This window comes from Rhea americana, unplaced genomic scaffold (assembly GCF_003343005.1).
Source record: "Rhea americana isolate MKP2758 unplaced genomic scaffold, rheAme1 scaffold_426, whole genome shotgun sequence".
NCBI classification, from domain to species: domain Eukaryota; kingdom Metazoa; phylum Chordata; class Aves; order Rheiformes; family Rheidae; genus Rhea; species Rhea americana.
Window position 1 is genome coordinate 89,239 of NW_028186564.1, and position 18,791 is coordinate 108,029.

Genomic DNA, 18,791 nt, shown 5'->3' on the forward strand with positions numbered 1-18,791 from the left:
CTAAGTGACAGCAATTGGCTTTCCTCGTTTCCCACCTACTCAGAGTCAAAGCAGGTTCCTGATGCCAAACAACATTTATTTTTCAATATAGAAACATTCTTGCCTGACTCAGCCTTTGCACACACCATTTCTCAGAAGTGCTGTTAGCATTAGGTAACTCGGCGCTGAAGCACTTGTCTCTCTAATACCCAGATCCCCAGGAAGCTGCCTTCAGAGAGCTGCCTGGTTGATAGCATCCCTTGGCCACAGCTACGTAGCTGGGATTTCATGGAGACGAGCAGGGGAAAAGAAGCATTTGTCACCAAACTCGTACCTTCAGCAGACAGCTAAAGCACCGAGGCCGTATATTTGATGCAAGTCCTGCTCACTACAGGCAGTTTCATAGATGCTATCGTTCTCGGGCCTTATCACTCTCCACGGGCTGGCAGTCTGTTATATAAATGGACTCCCACCACATCAAAGACAGAGGGTCAGGAAACTGGATTACTGTCTTCCAGCTGTAAATATGACTAGCAGACTACAGGTCTGACTTCTTAGAGGATCATGTAACATCAGAACCAGAAGAAAGGAAAGATAAAAGGCAAATGGTTGCAGCTAAAGTCCTCTTCTCTACTGATAGAGGTCAGCATCTGTTGACTAAAGGGCAGAGGAATACAAGGCTCACCTGGCTCGCAGAAAGAGAAGCTGAAGGAGCCAGCAGAAAGCGTTTGCTCCTTCTCTGGGCAAGTGAGCAAGCAGGCCAGTGCAGAGCTAAGCTAATGGTCAAAAGTCCGAAAGTGCTTTTCTAAGCTAAGTCGGAAGCACTGACTTAACCATTGCTATTCCACCCCTTTTTGCAGCACGGCGCATTGAGACTTTGTTGCACGATTAGTCTACAGAACCCATCACCGCAGATGGATTTGAGAGGAGAGTCGGCAACAGAGGTGCCATGAGAGCTTGATATACAAATACTCACAACCAAAAAAACCTTTTATTTTGCTAATCCCCATATTTACAGTTCTGGTAGCCAGGAATACTGAGGGGAAAACTTTTGTGAGGGAAGCTACACTTCTGGACAAGATTGGGAAGACTGTCACACTGTCCTCCCCCTTTCCTGTGAATATCTTTAAATGCTTTTTCTCTGAGGCCAGCATATTTGCTATCAGCCTTTTGCTGCTAACCTTTCGTTCAACCCTACTGCATTAGTGTGTCTTTCTCTTGAGTCACCAAAAAATTAGTAATAAAATTAGTAGAGCAATTATTAGAAAGGCCTTTCCAGAAACCTAGGCACAGAAGCCTGACCCTGCCTCAAAGTCAAAGTTGAAATCATACAAAAATTATACTGACCAGGAATAGCTGGAAATAGTAGCAGCATTCTTCAGCAGCAAAGGCTATAACACTTAGAAAAAAAAGAGACTGAACATACCGCCTCTTGCAACTTCATCTAAGATGAGACACCTGTGACAAATGAAGCCAAACAGACTAACAGGTGGTATCAAGTGAGAGCACTGACTGAACTTCAAAATCATCTGTGTTCTTTAATTCACTCCCTTCAGCATCTTAATGAAGCCCAGTTCAGAGAGCACGATAAAGCAAAACAGGAGAAAGCTTTGCTTTTAACTATCTATTTGTAAGTGTTAGAAGCCATGTGTAAAGCTGTTCGTTTAAGCTTTTGGACCATCTGTAAAATGGGGCTTGTGACCATGATGATGATAGTAAGACAGAGGAAAACCTCATCTCAAAAAATGAGGCCTGTATATAGAGTGGTTCTGCAGAAAAGCTCGAGAGCAGCCCACGCTTTCTCCAGAGCAGGCTGCTTTAGCTTGCTATAGTTACAGAAACGAAAGCCAGAGAGTGGGTAAGCTCAGTGTCCATAGCCTCTGCAGGCTGAGCAGGACGGAAGTGCAACTTGCTTACAGCAAGCTTTCATGAAGAGTCCCACTCCCGCTGGGAGAAAATCTCTAAAATGTCTCCCTGCTTTTCTTCTGTGCTAAGGGCCTGTTGCTGTTAGCTAGGATCTAAACGGGAAGCTTGTTAATTCCATTTTCCTATGTGTAGGGTGGGAAACACAAGTTTATACTAATTGAGATAGGCCCTGCATTCAGGCTTTGCAAGAGAGTTTAAACCAGACAAAGTAACACAAAGTTAGAGCAGAAAGCAAGAAAAAGAAAATACCTGTCTTTTTACATGCAAAATATAATTAGCTGCTTCAGCCAGAGTCTAAACAGATTCATGAAAGGATTAGACATTTACACGCATAATAAGAATATCCAGATCAACAAGCAAGGCCAAAGTTTGCAAAAAATACAAACTCATTTTTTAGGGCAGAGACCAACCTCTGGCAGACAGATGTTAGGAAAGGCTCCTCAGTGTGGGTTGTCCCATAATTTCCTCCCTAATTTTATTGCACCTTCTTCTGAAGCACTGTTGCATACAGGAAACTATACCAAATACAGATCAGTCCAGGCTAGCAGTTCTCCACTGGGTGATTTTTATAGGGAGCTTTGCTAAGAAATTCATGCGCGTTGCACATTTCTCTCATTCATCTTTAATAACTTAACTGTTAAGCATATTGTTAGAAAGCAAGCATCATACCTCACTCAGCATGAAAACCACAGTGGAAGAAGACTTGTGAAACATTTAATGGTATAAAAAAATGGATGTAAGCCACAGAGGGGGGCAGTGCCAGCACTGAAAATATTCGCTAGGTGAGTTTGATATAGCATAAATGCAAAAGCAACTAAAAGGAAATAAAATAAGTTTTGTGCAGTCCACTGAGGAACTTCAACAGATCACTACAGGCAGCAAGCCAGCCTTTCAAGCTAGGACTTAGTTCACTAGCATTTCAAAGGCAGGGGCTCCTTGACCCCAGGTAAGTCTAGGCAGGCTGCACAAACACACTTTCATTTAAGCTCTCACCTGTGGTGAAAGCAACCAACTGTTTTATTAGATAGCCCTGAAAGCAGAAGTCATTCACGGCAGCCTTCCTGTCCTCCTCTGGTAGCTAGAGTAAGCATCAGATTTGGGGTTTGCTATGTTCTTATGGAACTTTTAATAAGCAACAGAGATTCGTGCTTTTATGCTCATGGATCACAGGGTTGATCCCTGACAGACAATGCATACACTGACAATTTGTAATTTACTAGAAACCTAGGACCTAAATTTCTAATTGATGCCAGACTACATAGCTTTTCTAGCAGCTTGTTCTTCTAGTCACTCATCAGTTGAAGAAACATTCTTGTTTTCTTCATCATCAAGCAAATCTTTTAGCTGTTGACGAGCAAACTCCTCAAATACCAGCTCTGCATCACTGAAATGGAAGAAACACAGGTCTTTCAAAATGATTTCAGCACTTTTTTTTAATACTATCCGACCAAAGGCAGCATGTAGAAGGAAGAAGAAAAGCCAGGAGCATACTCTGATAATGTTTTCTTTGTCTTCAGAGGGGTTTGGATCCAAGTCCCACACACTATCTTGATCGGTGTTATCCTAGCTGGCATGAACAGCATTTGATTGAACAAGTCAGGACACAAACTGAGGAGGTTTTTTTCTGTACTGAATCATGCCTATCCCAGCTAAATATGTCAGCTAGCTGAACAGCCAGAAATAGCTTGAAAGAATCTTCATCTAGAATTAAAATGGGAAACCTTTCATCCTTATTCCTTCTGTACTAAAATATAAGCACACAGTTGAACAAATTGAGTTCCTGAAACTTGCAGAGCTATAGAGCATCAGCTGATTCTCTGCAACTGTGAAGCAAAACATGGTCACTTAAACTAGTTTCACATGGTCGGTCACTGCCGTTCAACTGATAGCAGTAATTTGTCAGGCCACAGTAACTTACTCACTTTGGGTTTATGTTCATACTCTGTGAGCCCTGGGGATTTCTGGACCAATCTTGGGAATTTCCAAATAATCAACTCTCGACTGCAGCCGAAACATAAGATACTATAAAAAGAAACTTACCAATCCTTCCCTGTAATTACCAAGGGGCAGTAAAGGAGGAAAAAAAGACACAACAGATAGTTAGAACTGTGATGCTAAGAACAGCAGAATATTTATAAAGTGAGGAGATAAAACAGTTTCAGTGACAAGTGGCAGGATTTAGAGCAATATAAGAATTCAAAAAAATCCTAACACGTGCGTACATGCACCTGATAAAGCAAAACTCAATCTCCTTATTGGAAAAAGCACTCTAGCAAAGTCACCCATGACATCAGAAGGGCTGAGAAACAAAGACAGATTTTCCCATTCAGGCTGCAGCAGCCACAGCTGCGAGAGACATCTGTGCATGCACTTCTACTCAGAGATGACAGCGCGTGTATGACATGATGGTGCTTTTCATTGGTCTGTCACCGTGCTTTAAGTAGCTGGTTGATCAAAAGATGACTCTCATGTTCAATAAACACGAAGGTACTGAAATCAAAGAGAGGCCAGAATACAGAAAGAGCTAGAAAGGCTCTCCTCTGGCAGGTTACACATACGAGAGGCAACACTCTGGATTTCACCCTTGCCTAGGCATTAGCCTGAGACCTTTGGCACATGTGTTTCCCTAACAGGATCTTTGCTAAGCACACTGTAATGAAGCAGTGCTCAGCTTGCTAGCAGGATTCCTTGGAAGGTGTCTCAGTACAACCCAAAATAAGCAGAACAGATGGTACTGCAGTTGTGAAATGGGGGCAGGGATTGTTTGGCTTTTACAGTTACTTTAGCTTATCAAGTAGCGCTTCCTGTCTTATTTCTCATGAATTTAAATCAGGGAAACAAACTGCCACTAGGCCATGATTCCACAGAAGTCGGTAGGGATTTGGGATGCTTCAGTGACTGGAAACTCGCTCGCTGGAGAATTCCCACCCGCAGCTCACTGACATCAAGGGGAACAAGCGGTGACTAGCACTGCTGGAAAAATAAGCCTTAAAAGTGTGTCAAATGGGGCACGCTGTAGACAGAACATCTCAGATGGACCTTGTGAAGACATTCGTGATGGTGTCTACCCAGACTCAGAAAGGATAATTTCCTCTGCTCATGGATGCTGAAGTGACATCTGGAAAGTCAGTCTGAGGGCGTCCATGCTTGATTGAAATAAATTTGAAATGAAATATTTAGAATGCAGCTTTTAAAATTTCCAACATACGAAGCATTGTTCTCATCTTATTCTCATCTTATTTTTCCTCCAATTTTTGTTCTTTAAATAGTCTGCTCTCTTCTCCCTCTTTGAAGTACATTCATTACTATGGGAACAGTGACATCAGTGATGTGGGCGAAGCTGAGTGATATCCACCAATGCAGTCTGAAGTTGATTTTACAGAATCAGTTCAGGAAGAAAGAGGTATTGTTTCAGTTAGGCATATGGCTTTTTGTCAGATAGATACTTAGTGAATCAATGTCTAGGCAGATACACTAAAGCCTTACCTCTGAGGTAAGATTACATTCAAAGGACTTGAGGCTGCTACACTACCTCCTGTAGGCTTGTTAAATGGAAGTCTGATAAACCCTAGCAGGAGCTGAGCGCACTCCACATTGTTATCTTGCTGTCCTGTGGCTTACTTAACATTGCAACACTGAAAGTTTCTCAGGAACCTGAAAAGGGGTAGGCTTTTGGTTTTGCTTTTTTAAACTGGCATCTCAGCAATTGCTGTGAGGGTTAGGATGGGGGGCGGGCATAGATGAGGCTCCAGAATGTCATCATCCTCTTTGCAGAAGGTTTTCTGTAAGCTTTTATTATGCAGCCACAGAAATGATTCCATATAATTAAAGTTGTGACATATGGTAATTTTCATTAAAGGCTTGCTTTTAACCTCTTTTAAATTCGTAGGAAAAAAAAAAAAGAGTAGGCTGTGTTATTTTTCAAGACATTCAAGTCCTTTAAAAATTCACCAATTTCAACCAGCTACAGTTCAATACAAGGCAGGTATAGTGTTAGGGTTAAAGGGACACGGCATTGATGGGTGTCTTGAAACCAGCCCTTTCCTGCAAGTTTAACAGGGGAGCAGATAAATGACCATTTGTTGACTATCAGTAAAAACAAAAGCCAGGGTCCAAGACATAGGGCCCTGACACTGTAGAACATCAGGAGAAGGGCAGGAAAACCCCTCAACTAGAGAACTCGTGCTGAGAGCACAGCCTGGAGCAAAACCTAGTAGGAGCTTCTGGGCTAACTGCTGACCTAGGAGAAAGGGCTTGGAAGCATGGAGATGCGGCCCAATTTCAATCTATCTTAAAAGATGCTCATTTTTGCCAATAGGCAGAAAAGCCAGACTGTGACGGGAGCTGTTGTTTCTCCTAAAAATAACCACCTGCGAACCACGTGGGTCCAAAAGCAGTTGCAAAACCAGCACACATGAAACATGCAAATGTCGGTCTATAAGAAGTCCAAGACAAGGAAGCTATAAATAAACCTGCAAAAGGAAAGGCAGCAAGCAGTTTCTTTTCTGCCTCCTCCAGCAACAGAAAAAGAAGAGCAAGCAATGTGCGATAGCCATGCGCTCTGACAAACCCGCTTTTTACTCCGAGTGACGTACGCTTCCGATCCCACTCGCAGGCAAATAAAAAGGGCAAATCAATCCGCTGTGAAATAAAGCACAGTGCAGCAGATCACACTTGCCCCAATATGGCCCTGAAAAAATTAAACCATTTTCTTGGAATGCTTATATTTTCTTCCATTCTGTCTGAGGTTCTCTACACTCCAATCAGCTCTGCACAATTAAATACAGTAATGCTAAACATGTTTTATTTACTTTTGCCATAAACCACCTTGGTTAGAGAAGGAGAAGGGGGATTACCCCAGGGCAGGGGATAAACCATAACATGTGGTACCTTGTCTTAGGGGCAGGCATTTTTTTTAATCTCATTTTAGCTTTGGCTCTATAAGCTGGCTACTTTGACATTTTTCTTTCTCCTGGCTGTATCTTAAGAAGTGGCAGTAGAATAAGCAGAAAAGTGCAACAGTCAAATTTGTTACTACTGACTCATCAGTAAAAGCAAAAGGGAATGGAAAAAGAAGATAAGGAGTGATCTCAAAATCCCCTGGCCATGCACCCTTGCCTACATCCACTGCCGAGGCTGCTGAATAAATCAAAACATAAGTATTTTAACTTGTGGGGCCTTTAAGAGTCTGAACACTGCTTGTTGAAGCTCCATCTCTGCAATTAAGTCTTAATTCACTTGATTCCAAATTAGATGTTATTTCACTAATGAAGCACATCTCTCTGAGTTTATGTACTAAGCTGATAGAATAAAAAGTGCATCTCCAAAGCATGAAGGCACAACTGAGAAGAGTGATTAGACACAGGGCATGGAAAACTACCAGCCGATAAAGCCAGAAAGATTTTTAGTTTACCAGCTTCATGTGGGAGGCTGTTTTATTCGCTGCAATGAGCTCAGACACTGCGCTTCAGCGGAGTTTTCAGATCAGCTCTACAGGCTTCAGGGGAATTTGCCTTTGTGTTCTACTTTCCTTTTTTAAAGAGAAAGCATTGGTTTCTCCAGTTAACTCTTTGTAGGGCTTTCCCATGGGACAGCTCCTGAAACCCTCCAGTTTCTGTCAAGTTAGATGAAACCTGCCATTTCTGTTGTACAAAAGGCGTGAACCACAGTTCTCTTCTGACAGCAAGCTCTTAGAGGACTTTGATGTTGCAAACAATATGTGGGCTGCGTCTTTAGTAAGAGGATGTGTTGGGGGAAGTGATCTGTGAAATATTGCAGTTCTTTATTTCCCTTGTGAAGTCTTCTGCCCACATCCTTCAGAGTGCACTATATAAAAGAGAGTTTTATCAGCCATCCTTTGAAATTATCTTAGAGGAAAGAGCTGCCTAACTTCCATTTTTCCTCATATTCCAATGGCTTCTGCCAGAATTATATGCCTGAGGCAAGGGTAGCAAAAAAGAAGGGGGGGATGAGGTATTGTTAACACTGAAATGTGGTGTCATGTCAAAAAAATTCACACCACACTAAAAGTATGCACAAAATTCCTTACAGATGCCTGAGTCTTCGGATGGTTCCCGTTTGAAGTTTTCCAGCTTTCCTCAGAATCCACAAAAGCTCCAGGTTTTGGGTCCTGGAGCTGCCCTGCCACCTCTGTGGTGTGAGGCTCCCCACTGACACTAGATGGCCCTCAACAGCTACCTTCTGGGGACACCGGCCCTTCCGGCCTCCTGGGCTTGGGGAACTGCTGCAGTGAAGTTTGAGGGAAACACTTTAGCATGTGCAAGCTGCCAGAACAGGGGAAAAACCCCTGCCAAGCTGCTCTCCTACCCTGACTCAACACTGGAGATCATGAGCAAGTGCACAGCAGTGTCCCTGTTCTGCTGGTGCAGTGTGAAAGGGAAACACGTAGCGTGGACACAGTTATACTAACAAAAATGTTTGTTTTGCATCAGTTTCTCCCAGGTGGTTCAGCCTTCCCAGGGCTATGGACCGACCCTGAGGATAGAGGCCGCTCTGGGCTGTGTGGCTTTGGGGCAGCTGAGCTGCTCCCCAGTGACACAGCCGTCTCCTCCGCGGTCACAGCAGAGAGGCGGCAAAAGGGGAGGGTAGATTTGTCCACGGACTCATGGTGCTGCTCTGATGGGGGTGTAACATGTGCAGTAAACTTCTCCCATGAACATGTGCTGGGGGTCTGCTGAGAGGCCCTGCTGGTGCAGCTCACTATTTCCCAATGGAAATAGGAATTTGCTGTGGAGCAGTTCTCAAAGGGGAGTGAAGAAACCTACCTTTCCCCACTCTGGCACACCCATAATTAGCAAACACTGATTCCCAACCAGAGTAATATGAGTGTGGAAAGGACCATCACTCTCTCTCTTCATTATTCACATTTGTTTCCTTCAACAGCTTAACACGACCAAGACTAAGGGCCACCCCTTTTTAATGCCTGGCTTCCAGCACAGAACATAGCTCCCATCTCTGGATAGCTTATTTTATAGTCTCCTTCATCTTTTTCCAGTGGTCACGTTCTTAGATTCAGCAGCTTCAGGTAAGTTTGGGCTCAGGCTGGATTCTTGCCAGCTTTACCATTCCACACTTCCATTTACTGGCTTGGCTCTGAATAGGTATTGCTCTCAGGTACCTACACACAGATACTTACTGCTAGGACCACACCATACACACTGTGGCCAAGGCAACATCAGCACAGTGGTAATTTTATTTGTCCAACTTTTTTTGCCCAAAACTACCAATATCTTTTTTCACCTCTTAACTCTGCTTAGAAGTATTCTGTTTTTTTAAAAAATACTCATGTGTTTTAGGTGTTTTCTGTAAAAGACTTGTTCACTGCCTTGGAATCTGTCTGGAAATTGTTAACAGCTGCATTCAGGACATTTTGCATGGTAGTTGTGAGATTTAACTGTGCAGTGCTTCCCCAAGGCCCTGTGATTGCAGTTGTGATTCCACAGATGAAAGAGAAAAAAAGAGCATGATCCTGTTTCACCTTCTCTCATCTTAGCATCCCTTCTTGTTATGTGTACCTTGGGGCTAATAAACATAGCAGTCCCCTTGCTGGCCTCTTCTGAAATCTAAAGGCTTCCTGTAGAATCAATCACTGCAGGACTTGCAATGGGGCAAGATTTCACCTAAGACTGATAAGCAAAATAGGAAAAATGAGGCAAAACTGACCTGCTGTGTTCTTATCCTCAGGTCTGGGGTGCATGAGACGAAATGGCAGCTCTGTGCCCACTTCACTTTGGGGAGAAGAGAAAATTCATGAGATCTACAGACCCATTCATGCCTCGTTTAGTCCCCTTGCCTTCCTAGCCCATGCCAACCCAAGCCCTGAAGTTCAACATAACCCATTATTTCATTTTTTTTTCTAACCGTAACTTCTTCCTCAGAAAGAGCTAAACTCATATCTCCATAGAAATCCCTGGGCACATCCATTTTAGTAAGCTGGACTGATTACATACTGAACTATTATTTTACTTGCACGTAGATAGATCAGACACATCTTTGTAACCAACTCATTTTAACAACTGAATGTGCAGTTTCGTATTTCTGTCAGCTTAAGGGGTAGTTTCTTATTTTTAGGGAGATGAGGAGGTGAATAGGAAAGAGGGTAAAAGGACAAATTAACAACTATGACTGCATGATCTGAAAAGGAAGAAGATTTAACTGTTTTACCTGGACGTGAAGTCTCCCAGCATGCTACAGAAGGAAACAGGGAGGAAAAGAAACACCACCATATTTAGCACCTCCTCATTGCACTGCTACACCAAATATTGTTTTATTGGTGGACTACTGACATGACTTTTCCCTGGTCCTTTCCTCATATCCTTTTCTCCACTTGCCACAAAGCAAACATTCAAATAACCATGTTTTTACGAAAGGTGATTTTTATTTTTCATGTCCTTCCCATAGACAGAGTCCAAGTTTTTGAACCTCCGAACAAATATCAGCCTGGCTCCTTTTCCAAGGGCCTCAGAGCCAAGGGACAAGGACGAAGTGAGCCAAGGGACCACAGAAGGCAGCAGTCATTTTATCACATGCTTTAGGCAAACCACTGACCCATTTTTACGTTACAAAGGAGGAGAGATAGATGAAAAACAAATGCAAACAACAGCTGTGATCAACTGAGAGCTACCTCTTCTGCACTGTACCCTGGGAATTAACTCATGTGGATAGTATCAGCTTCTCCCAGATAGGTGGCTCAGCAGAGAACCCGAGTAACGGCATTTACCACTCTCAGGCAAACGTCTCTACCTCTGCTCTCGGAGAGAGCAAGAACTCCAATATGAAGGTTCAAACAAAGTGTCTTTTAAATTCTTATAAACTGAAAGTTATTTTTGAAGCAAAAAATTGCAATGCAAACCAGAGGCTCCAACTTCAATCATAAGTCATATTTCATCTAAAGAAGGTGATCCAAAGCCTCTGGCTCAGAAAAAGTTTTTGGGATAGGCCAAGACAGACATGAATTGCATGCAATTCAGGCTCTGGAGGGAGCCTGATGTTCTAGAATATGTGTCCTTCCTCTTAGCGTGAGTTGTCCTGCCCATTCTCCAATGGGGTTCACGGTTCACACACTCCACTCTCTTAATTCTATGCAAATATAGCAAAAAGTCTATTACTCTTACCCTGAGACAACGAGCTTCACTCTGACCTTGTAGGAAACCAGAATCCCCATCACCGTCTTGTCTATTCCATCCTTAATGCTACCAGAGGAAAACATATAGTGGGGTTAGACAGTGCAACAGCTAGAGGTCACAACATACAGCTGGAGTAAGAGCTAGGTGAGCATCGCATTCTCACAAAAGTGATGAAGTAACATGTTAGAATCTTCGGGACGGCTAATACCTCTCCAGGTCAGTGATCATCCTTTAGTCTGAATGAATACGAGAGGGATGAGTCGCACATTCAGATGTGCTTGTCTGGATACAGGTAAAAGCTCCTGATAAATTAGTCTCCTCTATCCTCGCTACTTCTTTATAACCCTCCACTAGCTCAGACCATTTAAAACTCCACTCACATGGTACTAGAAGCCAAGTTAGTGTCTTCGTCCTTTAGCTTTCCATCCAGGGCTATTTCCTGGATCTTCCGGTTATTTGCTAGCAAGGGCAGAAGTGTCAGTGTCTTGGTGAGGCTGCTGTTCGGCTGCACCTTCTCCCTGAAAATAGCAAGCAGGTGACAGAAGGAAAGTGAAGCACACTCTAATTTAAGTTAGAAAGCCAGTTAAGAGAATTTCAAAACAGGTTACAAAGCCATCCACAAGAAGTGGGATTTACCTGTCCAGATTTAGATGTCTACAAAGCAGATGTCTGCATTTCCCTTTGTAATCAGCAGACAGGAACAAGCACTTGCAGAACACGATTCATTTCACATTAAGGCAGACACCTGAAGTAGGGCAAACTATGCCACAGACCTCTCAAGTAGGACAAAACAAATCCTTGTTTAAAAGATCAGGACTCAAAGGAAAGCCTGCTCCTACACTGCAGAGCAAAAAGCAGGAAAAAAAAAGGTATTTCTGAGGGGGTCCAACTCTCCTCAGAAAGCAAGGTTCAGTGCACCGCCAATACAGTGCAATGCACAAGAGCAGGTGGTTCTCCACACCATCAATTGACTCAAGGTTTTCATGTGTGGGTTCTTTTTTTTTTTTTTTTTTTTTTTTTTTTAAGGCCAGATGAAACTGAAATGGCGTAAAATATGCTGACCTCAAGCTAGAGCATGGCTCACTTCCAGCTAAATAGCAACATCTTCTAGAAAAACGTTGCAGCTCCATTTAAAGATTTCAAGCAACAGGGAGCCCTCCACAGCCCCTTCTAAGTTTTTCTCATAGGCAATTACTCTTCAGCCAGAAGAGCTCTTCTGCAGCCTGCACCTAGTCCCTGAGTGGAGGAGCAGCACACTTGCTGGCTATGTGAAAAAGGAGACCAACCGCATTCAGAGGGAATGGGTGCTGTGGGGGGACACGCACCAGGGAGAGAGGAGAGAGCTCTGTAACAGCAGGCAACTAACTGACAGAGGACAGCTAGGAGTCTCTCCTGCTTCTGAAGACGAAGGTAATTAAGAGGGTGTACACTGTAGCAAGAAGGGATAAATAGAGCTTTCAGGTACTCACTGTGCTTCCTCTGCAGCTACTACTTTTGTATAGTAGTCACTTGAGTATAAAACGACATTGGCAACCTGCTCCACTGAGTGAGAAAGGAGAAAGGGGACAATCAGCAGTGCACACGCATCAGAAACACAACACAGCCACCCCACCAGGAGCAGAAGACACTATGAGGGGAACAGGAAAGCCTTAAAGCTTGAAGGGACCACTAGGATGGGCAGTGTGACTTGGTTACAGACCAATATAACACATGTGGGCAAAGTCTATATCCCCAGAAAGAGATCCAGCCTTGATTTGAAGATAACAGAAAGTCAACAACCCACGGTTTCCCTTGGGAGCCTGTTCTTTCCATTATAAACATCTGCATCTTTCTTCTCTAAACGTGTCTGTGTGTGTCTCCGGTCACTGGCATCTCTCACATTATCTATGGCCAACTCATTTGCATTGAGGAGATATCATAGAATCAGTAAGGTTGGAAGGGACCTCTGGAGATCATCTAGTCCAACCCCCCTGCTCAAGCAGGGTCACCTAGAGCATATTAGACAGGGTTGCATCCAGGCAGGCCTTGAAGATCTCCAGAGAAGGAGACTCCACAACCTCTCTGGGCAACCTGTTCCTGTGATCTGTCACTCTCACAGTGAAGAAATTCCCCCTCACGGTCAGGCGGAACTGCCTGTGGTTCAGTTTTTGCCCATTGCCTCTTGTCCTGTCACACGGGACAACTGAAAAGAGTTTGTCCCTGTCCCCTTGACACCCTCCCTTCAAGTACTTATACACATTGATAAGATCCCCCCTCTAAACAGGCCCAGCTCTCACAGCCGTTCCTCAGAGAGCAGATGCTCCAGCCCTCTGATCATCTTTGTAGCCCTACGCTGAACTCTCTCCAGAAGCTCCATGTCTCTCCTGTACTGGGGAGCCCAGAACTGGACACAGTACTCGAGATGCGGCCTCACCAGGGCTGACTAGAGGGGCAGGATCACCTCACTCGACCTGCTGGCAACAGTCTTCCTAATGCACCCCAGGAGACCATTGGCCTTCCTGGCCACAAGGGCACATTGCTGCCTCATAGTCAGCTTATCATCCACCAGCACTCCCAGGTCCTTCTCTGCAGAGCTGCTCTCTAGAAGGTCAGTCCCCAGCTTGTACTGGTGCCTAGGGTTATTTTTCCCTAGGTGCAGAACTCTGCACTTGCCCTTGAACCTCCTGAGGTTCCTCTCCACCCAGCTCTCCAGCCTGTCCATCATCACCAAGCAGACTGGATACCAAGCTGCTGCCTGCAGACTGCCATAATAAGTGGCCTCTATCCTCCAGTCAAACACCAAAAACCTTGGGTACTTCCGACTGAAACACTGAGGAGAGAATCTGGGGACCAGCAAGGTCTTTCTAAGCTTCACAGAGGCAAAGAAAAATATTTGGAGGTCTCTGAAGAGTGTATCAGACTACAGAGGCTGGCACTGAATTGGCTTTTTCCATGCTGGACTTGTATGAAACCCTCAGCAACTCTCTTCCCGTCCTTTCTCCTCTCTTTCTCATCGGTTGTCTCCCAGACAGACATCTTTCAGATGTCTCTGAAACCTCAGACACAGCTGCATGTACTCTGGGGGGCATCACACCCACAGTAGGGCCCCTCACTCTGGTGCCCTGATCCCCACAGCCCCTGCCTTGCCCTCGGGAGGTGCCAGTCCCTTTCTGTTTTCTAGAGGGGAGATACTGGTGCCTGAAAATTAAGCCATGTGAGTACCCCGAGAGACAGGAAAAAGCCTATAGTGTTTCACCCCAGGAACAGCAGGAGAGAAACAGCAGAGCATCGGGCAGAGGGACAAATTCCTGACTTGCACATGCTGCCTGCTTAAGCAGCTGCAAGCACTACTTTCTGGCCCTCTTTGAGCCCTCCCGTCATATAGTCCTAATATCCCAAGCAACAGTAAAAACATACCCGTCACTTTGATCTTCTTCACGGTTTTCTCTGTGTTGTTGGTGACAGTGATAGTGACTGGAATGGGCTCGCCGTGGTAGTACACCTAGGAGGGGTTTGGTTCACAGAAACCTCAGCATGAGGCTTCGCCCAAGCCCTAGCACCCCTCTAGTCCCCCATCATAAATCTCCTCCCAAGGGCCAGAGAAGGCAAGAGAACCCTTCCCAGTAGCTTCCACTGACCCCAAATGAGCCTGGTAGAGGGGTCTCAGCCTCTCTAGCAGTAGCTACAGACAGAAATTACCTTAAAGTGCTTGAGTACTGGGACAAGCCAGTGCCAGCAGAAACAGGACCTAAGTAACACTGGAAGTATCTGCTATGGGCAGTAAAATGGATATTGCCACTGAAATGCTATGATGGCCACATCCCTGGCCATGGTCCTCACCTCTTTACTGAGGCATGCTTTCAAGTGTAATGGCTTGTTGGACATGAAGAACTGCCAGGTGGTCTCTGCACATGGCTGGGGTCCCAGCTCTTCTGGAGCATACTGTACCTTACGGATCAACAGGCGCACCGAGCTCCTGTGAAGCAGCAGGAGACATGACAACATGGCACTTATTTCTGCTTGGCAGAGGCAAGAGTTCTGTGTTAATGTCCACCTTACACCCAGGAGGTTTGCTGACAAGCAGGGCAAAGCTGAACAAGCCACCATGGTGCACTACTGCACCTCCCACCCCCTCCTTACAGAGGGCATGGATGGAAACAGCCACGTGCACAGATGTCTCATTACCTCTTGTGAATCCTCTCTTCCACATTCTCTGTTGAGAAAGCCTTCACCTCAAAGTCCACCCCGCATATCTGCCAGTAGGAGAAAGGGGACAGGTCTGAAACCAGAGACTCACAAACCAAGCACATCTGCAGACGTTTAGACATCTTTCTTAGACATCTTAGACAGCTGGCATGAGCAGATTCCTGCCAGTTGCAAACTGCTCTGGCCTCCAACAGTTGTAGTAGAAATCCCTGCCAGCTGGGGTGACAGCATCCACTTGCACTATGCTCTTGGTAAGGGTTAATTCCCAGCATTTGACAGATGATATCCCTGCTCCTAAAAAGCTTTTTGTAGCAGTACTGCTGTACATTTAAAGTTCATAAGCACCCTTTCAAGCTGTAAGACTGATCAGCCTGCAGGACTCTCCAAGCTGCCTTGGGTTTCCTAACAGCTTTGTAATGCCAGCATGCGACTCTGAGTCAACCTTCTTACTTCCCAATGGACTGGGAGCAATCAGGCCAAGCTGACCTTCACTGTAATGGGTTTATATTGCTATGGTGCATCTGGCTGAGTGCCAGATCTCTCTTCATTGCAGTAGGGAAAACTTTTGCTAGAATACTGTTGCTTGGCAAACATACAGTTTGTCTCTGTGGCACTGGATTCCAGAGCCTACATCCAGTTTGTCCAGTTGTTAGTCTAGTCCAGCTGTTCAGAGAAGTATCCAAAATGAAATATAAAAGGAATATTTTAAACAATGTCAGAAACCTTGCAGAACATCTCATCTGGTTACTTTTCCTCCAGTGTTTTTATTTTGTTTACACACATGTCCAAGACAGCCCTTTTCTGCATGTGTTTTAATTCAGAAACAAGTCTTAACACATGGTATTTATATTGATCAATGAAATTTCTTTCTCCTTTTCTCTAATGTGACTGACTAGCTAAGACATCTACAAGCATTTTTATCTGTGTCCAACCCAAAGATCATGTGGATCACTTAAGAAAACTATAAATATTGCAGATTTAGCACAGTCTTGCTGCTTTTTGACTGGCTTCCTTTTCTTATTCTGAGGGCCTAAATTCCAACTCTGTGACACTCTCTTTAGCTCTTAAATGCTAGCTTCCTGAGAAACCACCATGGAAAGCACAGTAAACCCCAGTATCACCTTATTCTAACTCCCAAGCCATCCAAATAAATTCATAACTCTTCTTCCATTCAACTTTCCTCAACAATTACTAGCACAAGTCAGTCTCACCTTATCAACGTCACGAGGTGCAGGCTGCAAGCAGACTGAACAAGGCAGGTAGTCTGGAAACTGTGGGAGCAAAAAGGAAAAAATAACTCAAAACGGTATTACCCGGATTTCTAACTCTGCATATTCTAATTAAGGCGTTGTTTGCAAAAGGCACAAAACGCAACCTTAAAGACAACAGGTCACTCACTGTAATGCAGTAATTCTGAGGTTGTGGCTGAGCCAGAGGCCTTGATATACTGAGTCTTACACCTGCCCTGTACGAGCAAGTCTCAGACAAAAGCAAAGGCAGGAATCATTTAAAGAGCTATTTGTTCCTGTATCAGAGCATGTAGATTTCAAACCTGGATCTCCCTGGTAATGAGCAAGGCTGGGTTTTGTTATTTGCTTATCTGATCCCTCATTTTTTAAAAAAAGAAACAAACAAGCACTTTCTTTGTGAGCATTAGGACATAAGTATAAAGTATTCCAAGCCCCTCAGGAGTGGGGAAGTTAAAAAAAGGGTTTGTGGGGCTCTGGCTAGAGTAAAGTCATTGCAAATTTCTCAGTCTCTTACAAGGACTTCTTTCATGCAGTTAGCATCTTCTTGCTCTTTACCATTTGGATGGTAAGAAAAAAAATAATTGGTATATTGCCTTCCATTAAAAATTGGAATTTTGCATAATAGAGATTCGTTATTAATGCTTATCTTCAGTCCATCACTGCGTCGCAGCAGCCTGGTAACAGCAGATAAGCAGAGGAGGGTCTTGCAAGGCTCTTATGAGACACTTACTGTAAAAAGAAAGGGGTAAGCATTTTTGCCCAGCTTCTTTAACAGAGATTCCTGCAAGTGGGAGAGCGTCTCTGGCTTGTCAGCAGGTGGGCACACCTGGACCCTCGAGAAGAAAAGGTCCCTGCGGAAGGTGAGGCCAATCACATCAATGTCTTCCTGGCCATAGCGGAAAGCGCAAGTCAGCGTCACGTACACTGAGAAGAAGCACACGTCAGGTTAGGCACACAGCAGGCTGAGAACGCAGCCAGCATGGGACTTCAAATCCTCCTGCACTAGAAGGTCAGGGAAACTCCTTGGGGTTGTCTAATCCCCACTGCTTGTGAAGACCTACACTATGTTAAGGAAGCAGACCATCCATTGCGGAAAAAGGTTACATTTGTATCTTTAAAACACCACAAAAAGGTTCTATTTCAGCCTCTCACTTGAAAAGAGGTCTAGCAATCTCTGAGAAGCATGTTGTATAAGATCTCAAACCTTTTTTCCCCTTGATAAGTGCAGGGTCCACCAGTACAACACCATCTGAAAGAAATGAAAAATAAAAATCATTAGCAGAGGATAATTATGGTTAAGGGACCAGAAAGGGCAGCACAAACCCTTGCAGACTTACCTACAGAATCCACACTCTTTATGTGGTCAACGAAGTCACGCTTTCCCAGGTAGATGGTCAGCTGTAGGGAGAAGATGACTATGATTGAACTACAAAGTGTTGATGGTTGTGTATTTAGGTGAGAGAAAAAGGAGAACTATCAATCTTGTAGAGCACAGAAAAATTCTGTTATGCGCAAATATATATGTTTTTTTTTTCTATCAAACATACAGTCCCCACTAAAGTCATCAGGCCTGTTCAAATGCTTCAGGAGATCAGAGATTTGATGTGGAGCAAGTTCCAGGAGTACAACACAGACACTTGTGCATATGGCAAAAAACTACCAAGTTAAAGATTTTTGATGTCATCTGATTGAAAAGACAGCGCATCACCTTTATCTAAACATTTACTAAGAAGATTTCAACCAAGGAGGAGTAAAATAAGGGTTGCCTTCCTATGCAAGACCTTTTGTTTTATGATACAGGAGAAGTTTGTCTTCTGTAAACTCTGTTTATAGTCTCCCCTGTCTTAGTACTGACTGCAGATCATGGTCCTTCTTCAGAAAAAAAACGAGGGGGACAAAAGTGAGCTTCACCACTCACTTACTGGAGTGAGTAAATCTCCAGCCTGACTGCAAGCAAAACTGACGTAGACCCGTTATTACAGTACTTACAGCTTTGTCACGGGTGCTCTTCCTGAAGATAACTTGTTTTTTTGGGGAACTGGCATTCTTCCCACTTGCTGCCTTTTGAGACTCGGGGCAGCTCATGGCCAAAGATGAGTCTGTGACTGTGGGCAAATGAAGCTTTTCTGCCACGAGGGTTCCTGGGAGAGATGTCAGGAAAAAATAGGAGGGTGAGACTGAAGTGCAATTATGGCTGGTGGGTACAGCTTTCTACCCTCACGGTATAGATCCCCAGAGACCATTCCAATGGAAACTCAAGTTCAGAGAGGGTAGATTTCTTTCCATTTTATCAGTTCTTCATAAA

General features: G+C 44.2%; 1 protein-coding gene across 1 annotated transcript; it reads right to left on the minus strand.

The window, feature by feature from the left end:
- Nucleotides 1-3,191: 3,191 nt before the first annotated feature.
- Nucleotides 3,192-18,617, minus strand: SAG (S-antigen visual arrestin). The gene is made up of 15 exons (XM_085315289.1): nt 18,476-18,617; nt 17,824-17,884; nt 17,691-17,735; nt 17,217-17,410; nt 16,448-16,507; nt 15,216-15,283; nt 14,871-15,006; nt 14,448-14,532; nt 12,521-12,593; nt 11,432-11,569; nt 11,040-11,117; nt 10,090-10,113; nt 9,589-9,653; nt 3,946-3,955; nt 3,192-3,289 (listed from the first exon to the last, which is right to left on the minus strand). Exons 1-15 carry the CDS (start codon nt 18,569-18,571, stop codon nt 3,193-3,195), a joined length of 1,230 nt encoding a protein of 409 aa, XP_085171415.1. The 5' UTR covers nt 18,572-18,617; the 3' UTR covers nt 3,192.
- Between the last annotated feature and the right edge of the window lie 174 nt (nt 18,618-18,791).

What these genes read in the sequence shown, in the direction of transcription:
- SAG (XM_085315289.1), bottom strand. Translation starts at nt 18,571, where the DNA reads ATGAGCTGCCCCGAGTCTCAAAAGGCAGCAAGTGGGAAGAATGCCAGT. An exon ending in CTTACCCCTTTCTTTTTACA is followed by an intron (nt 16,508 to 17,216) that starts GTAAGTGTCTCA and finishes TTGCTCCCACAG; the next exon opens with TTTCCAGACTACCTGCCTTG. An exon ending in GTAGCTGCAGAGGAAGCACA is followed by an intron (nt 11,570 to 12,520) that starts GTGAGTACCTGA and finishes TGCTATTTTCAG; the next exon opens with GGAGAAGGTGCAGCCGAACA.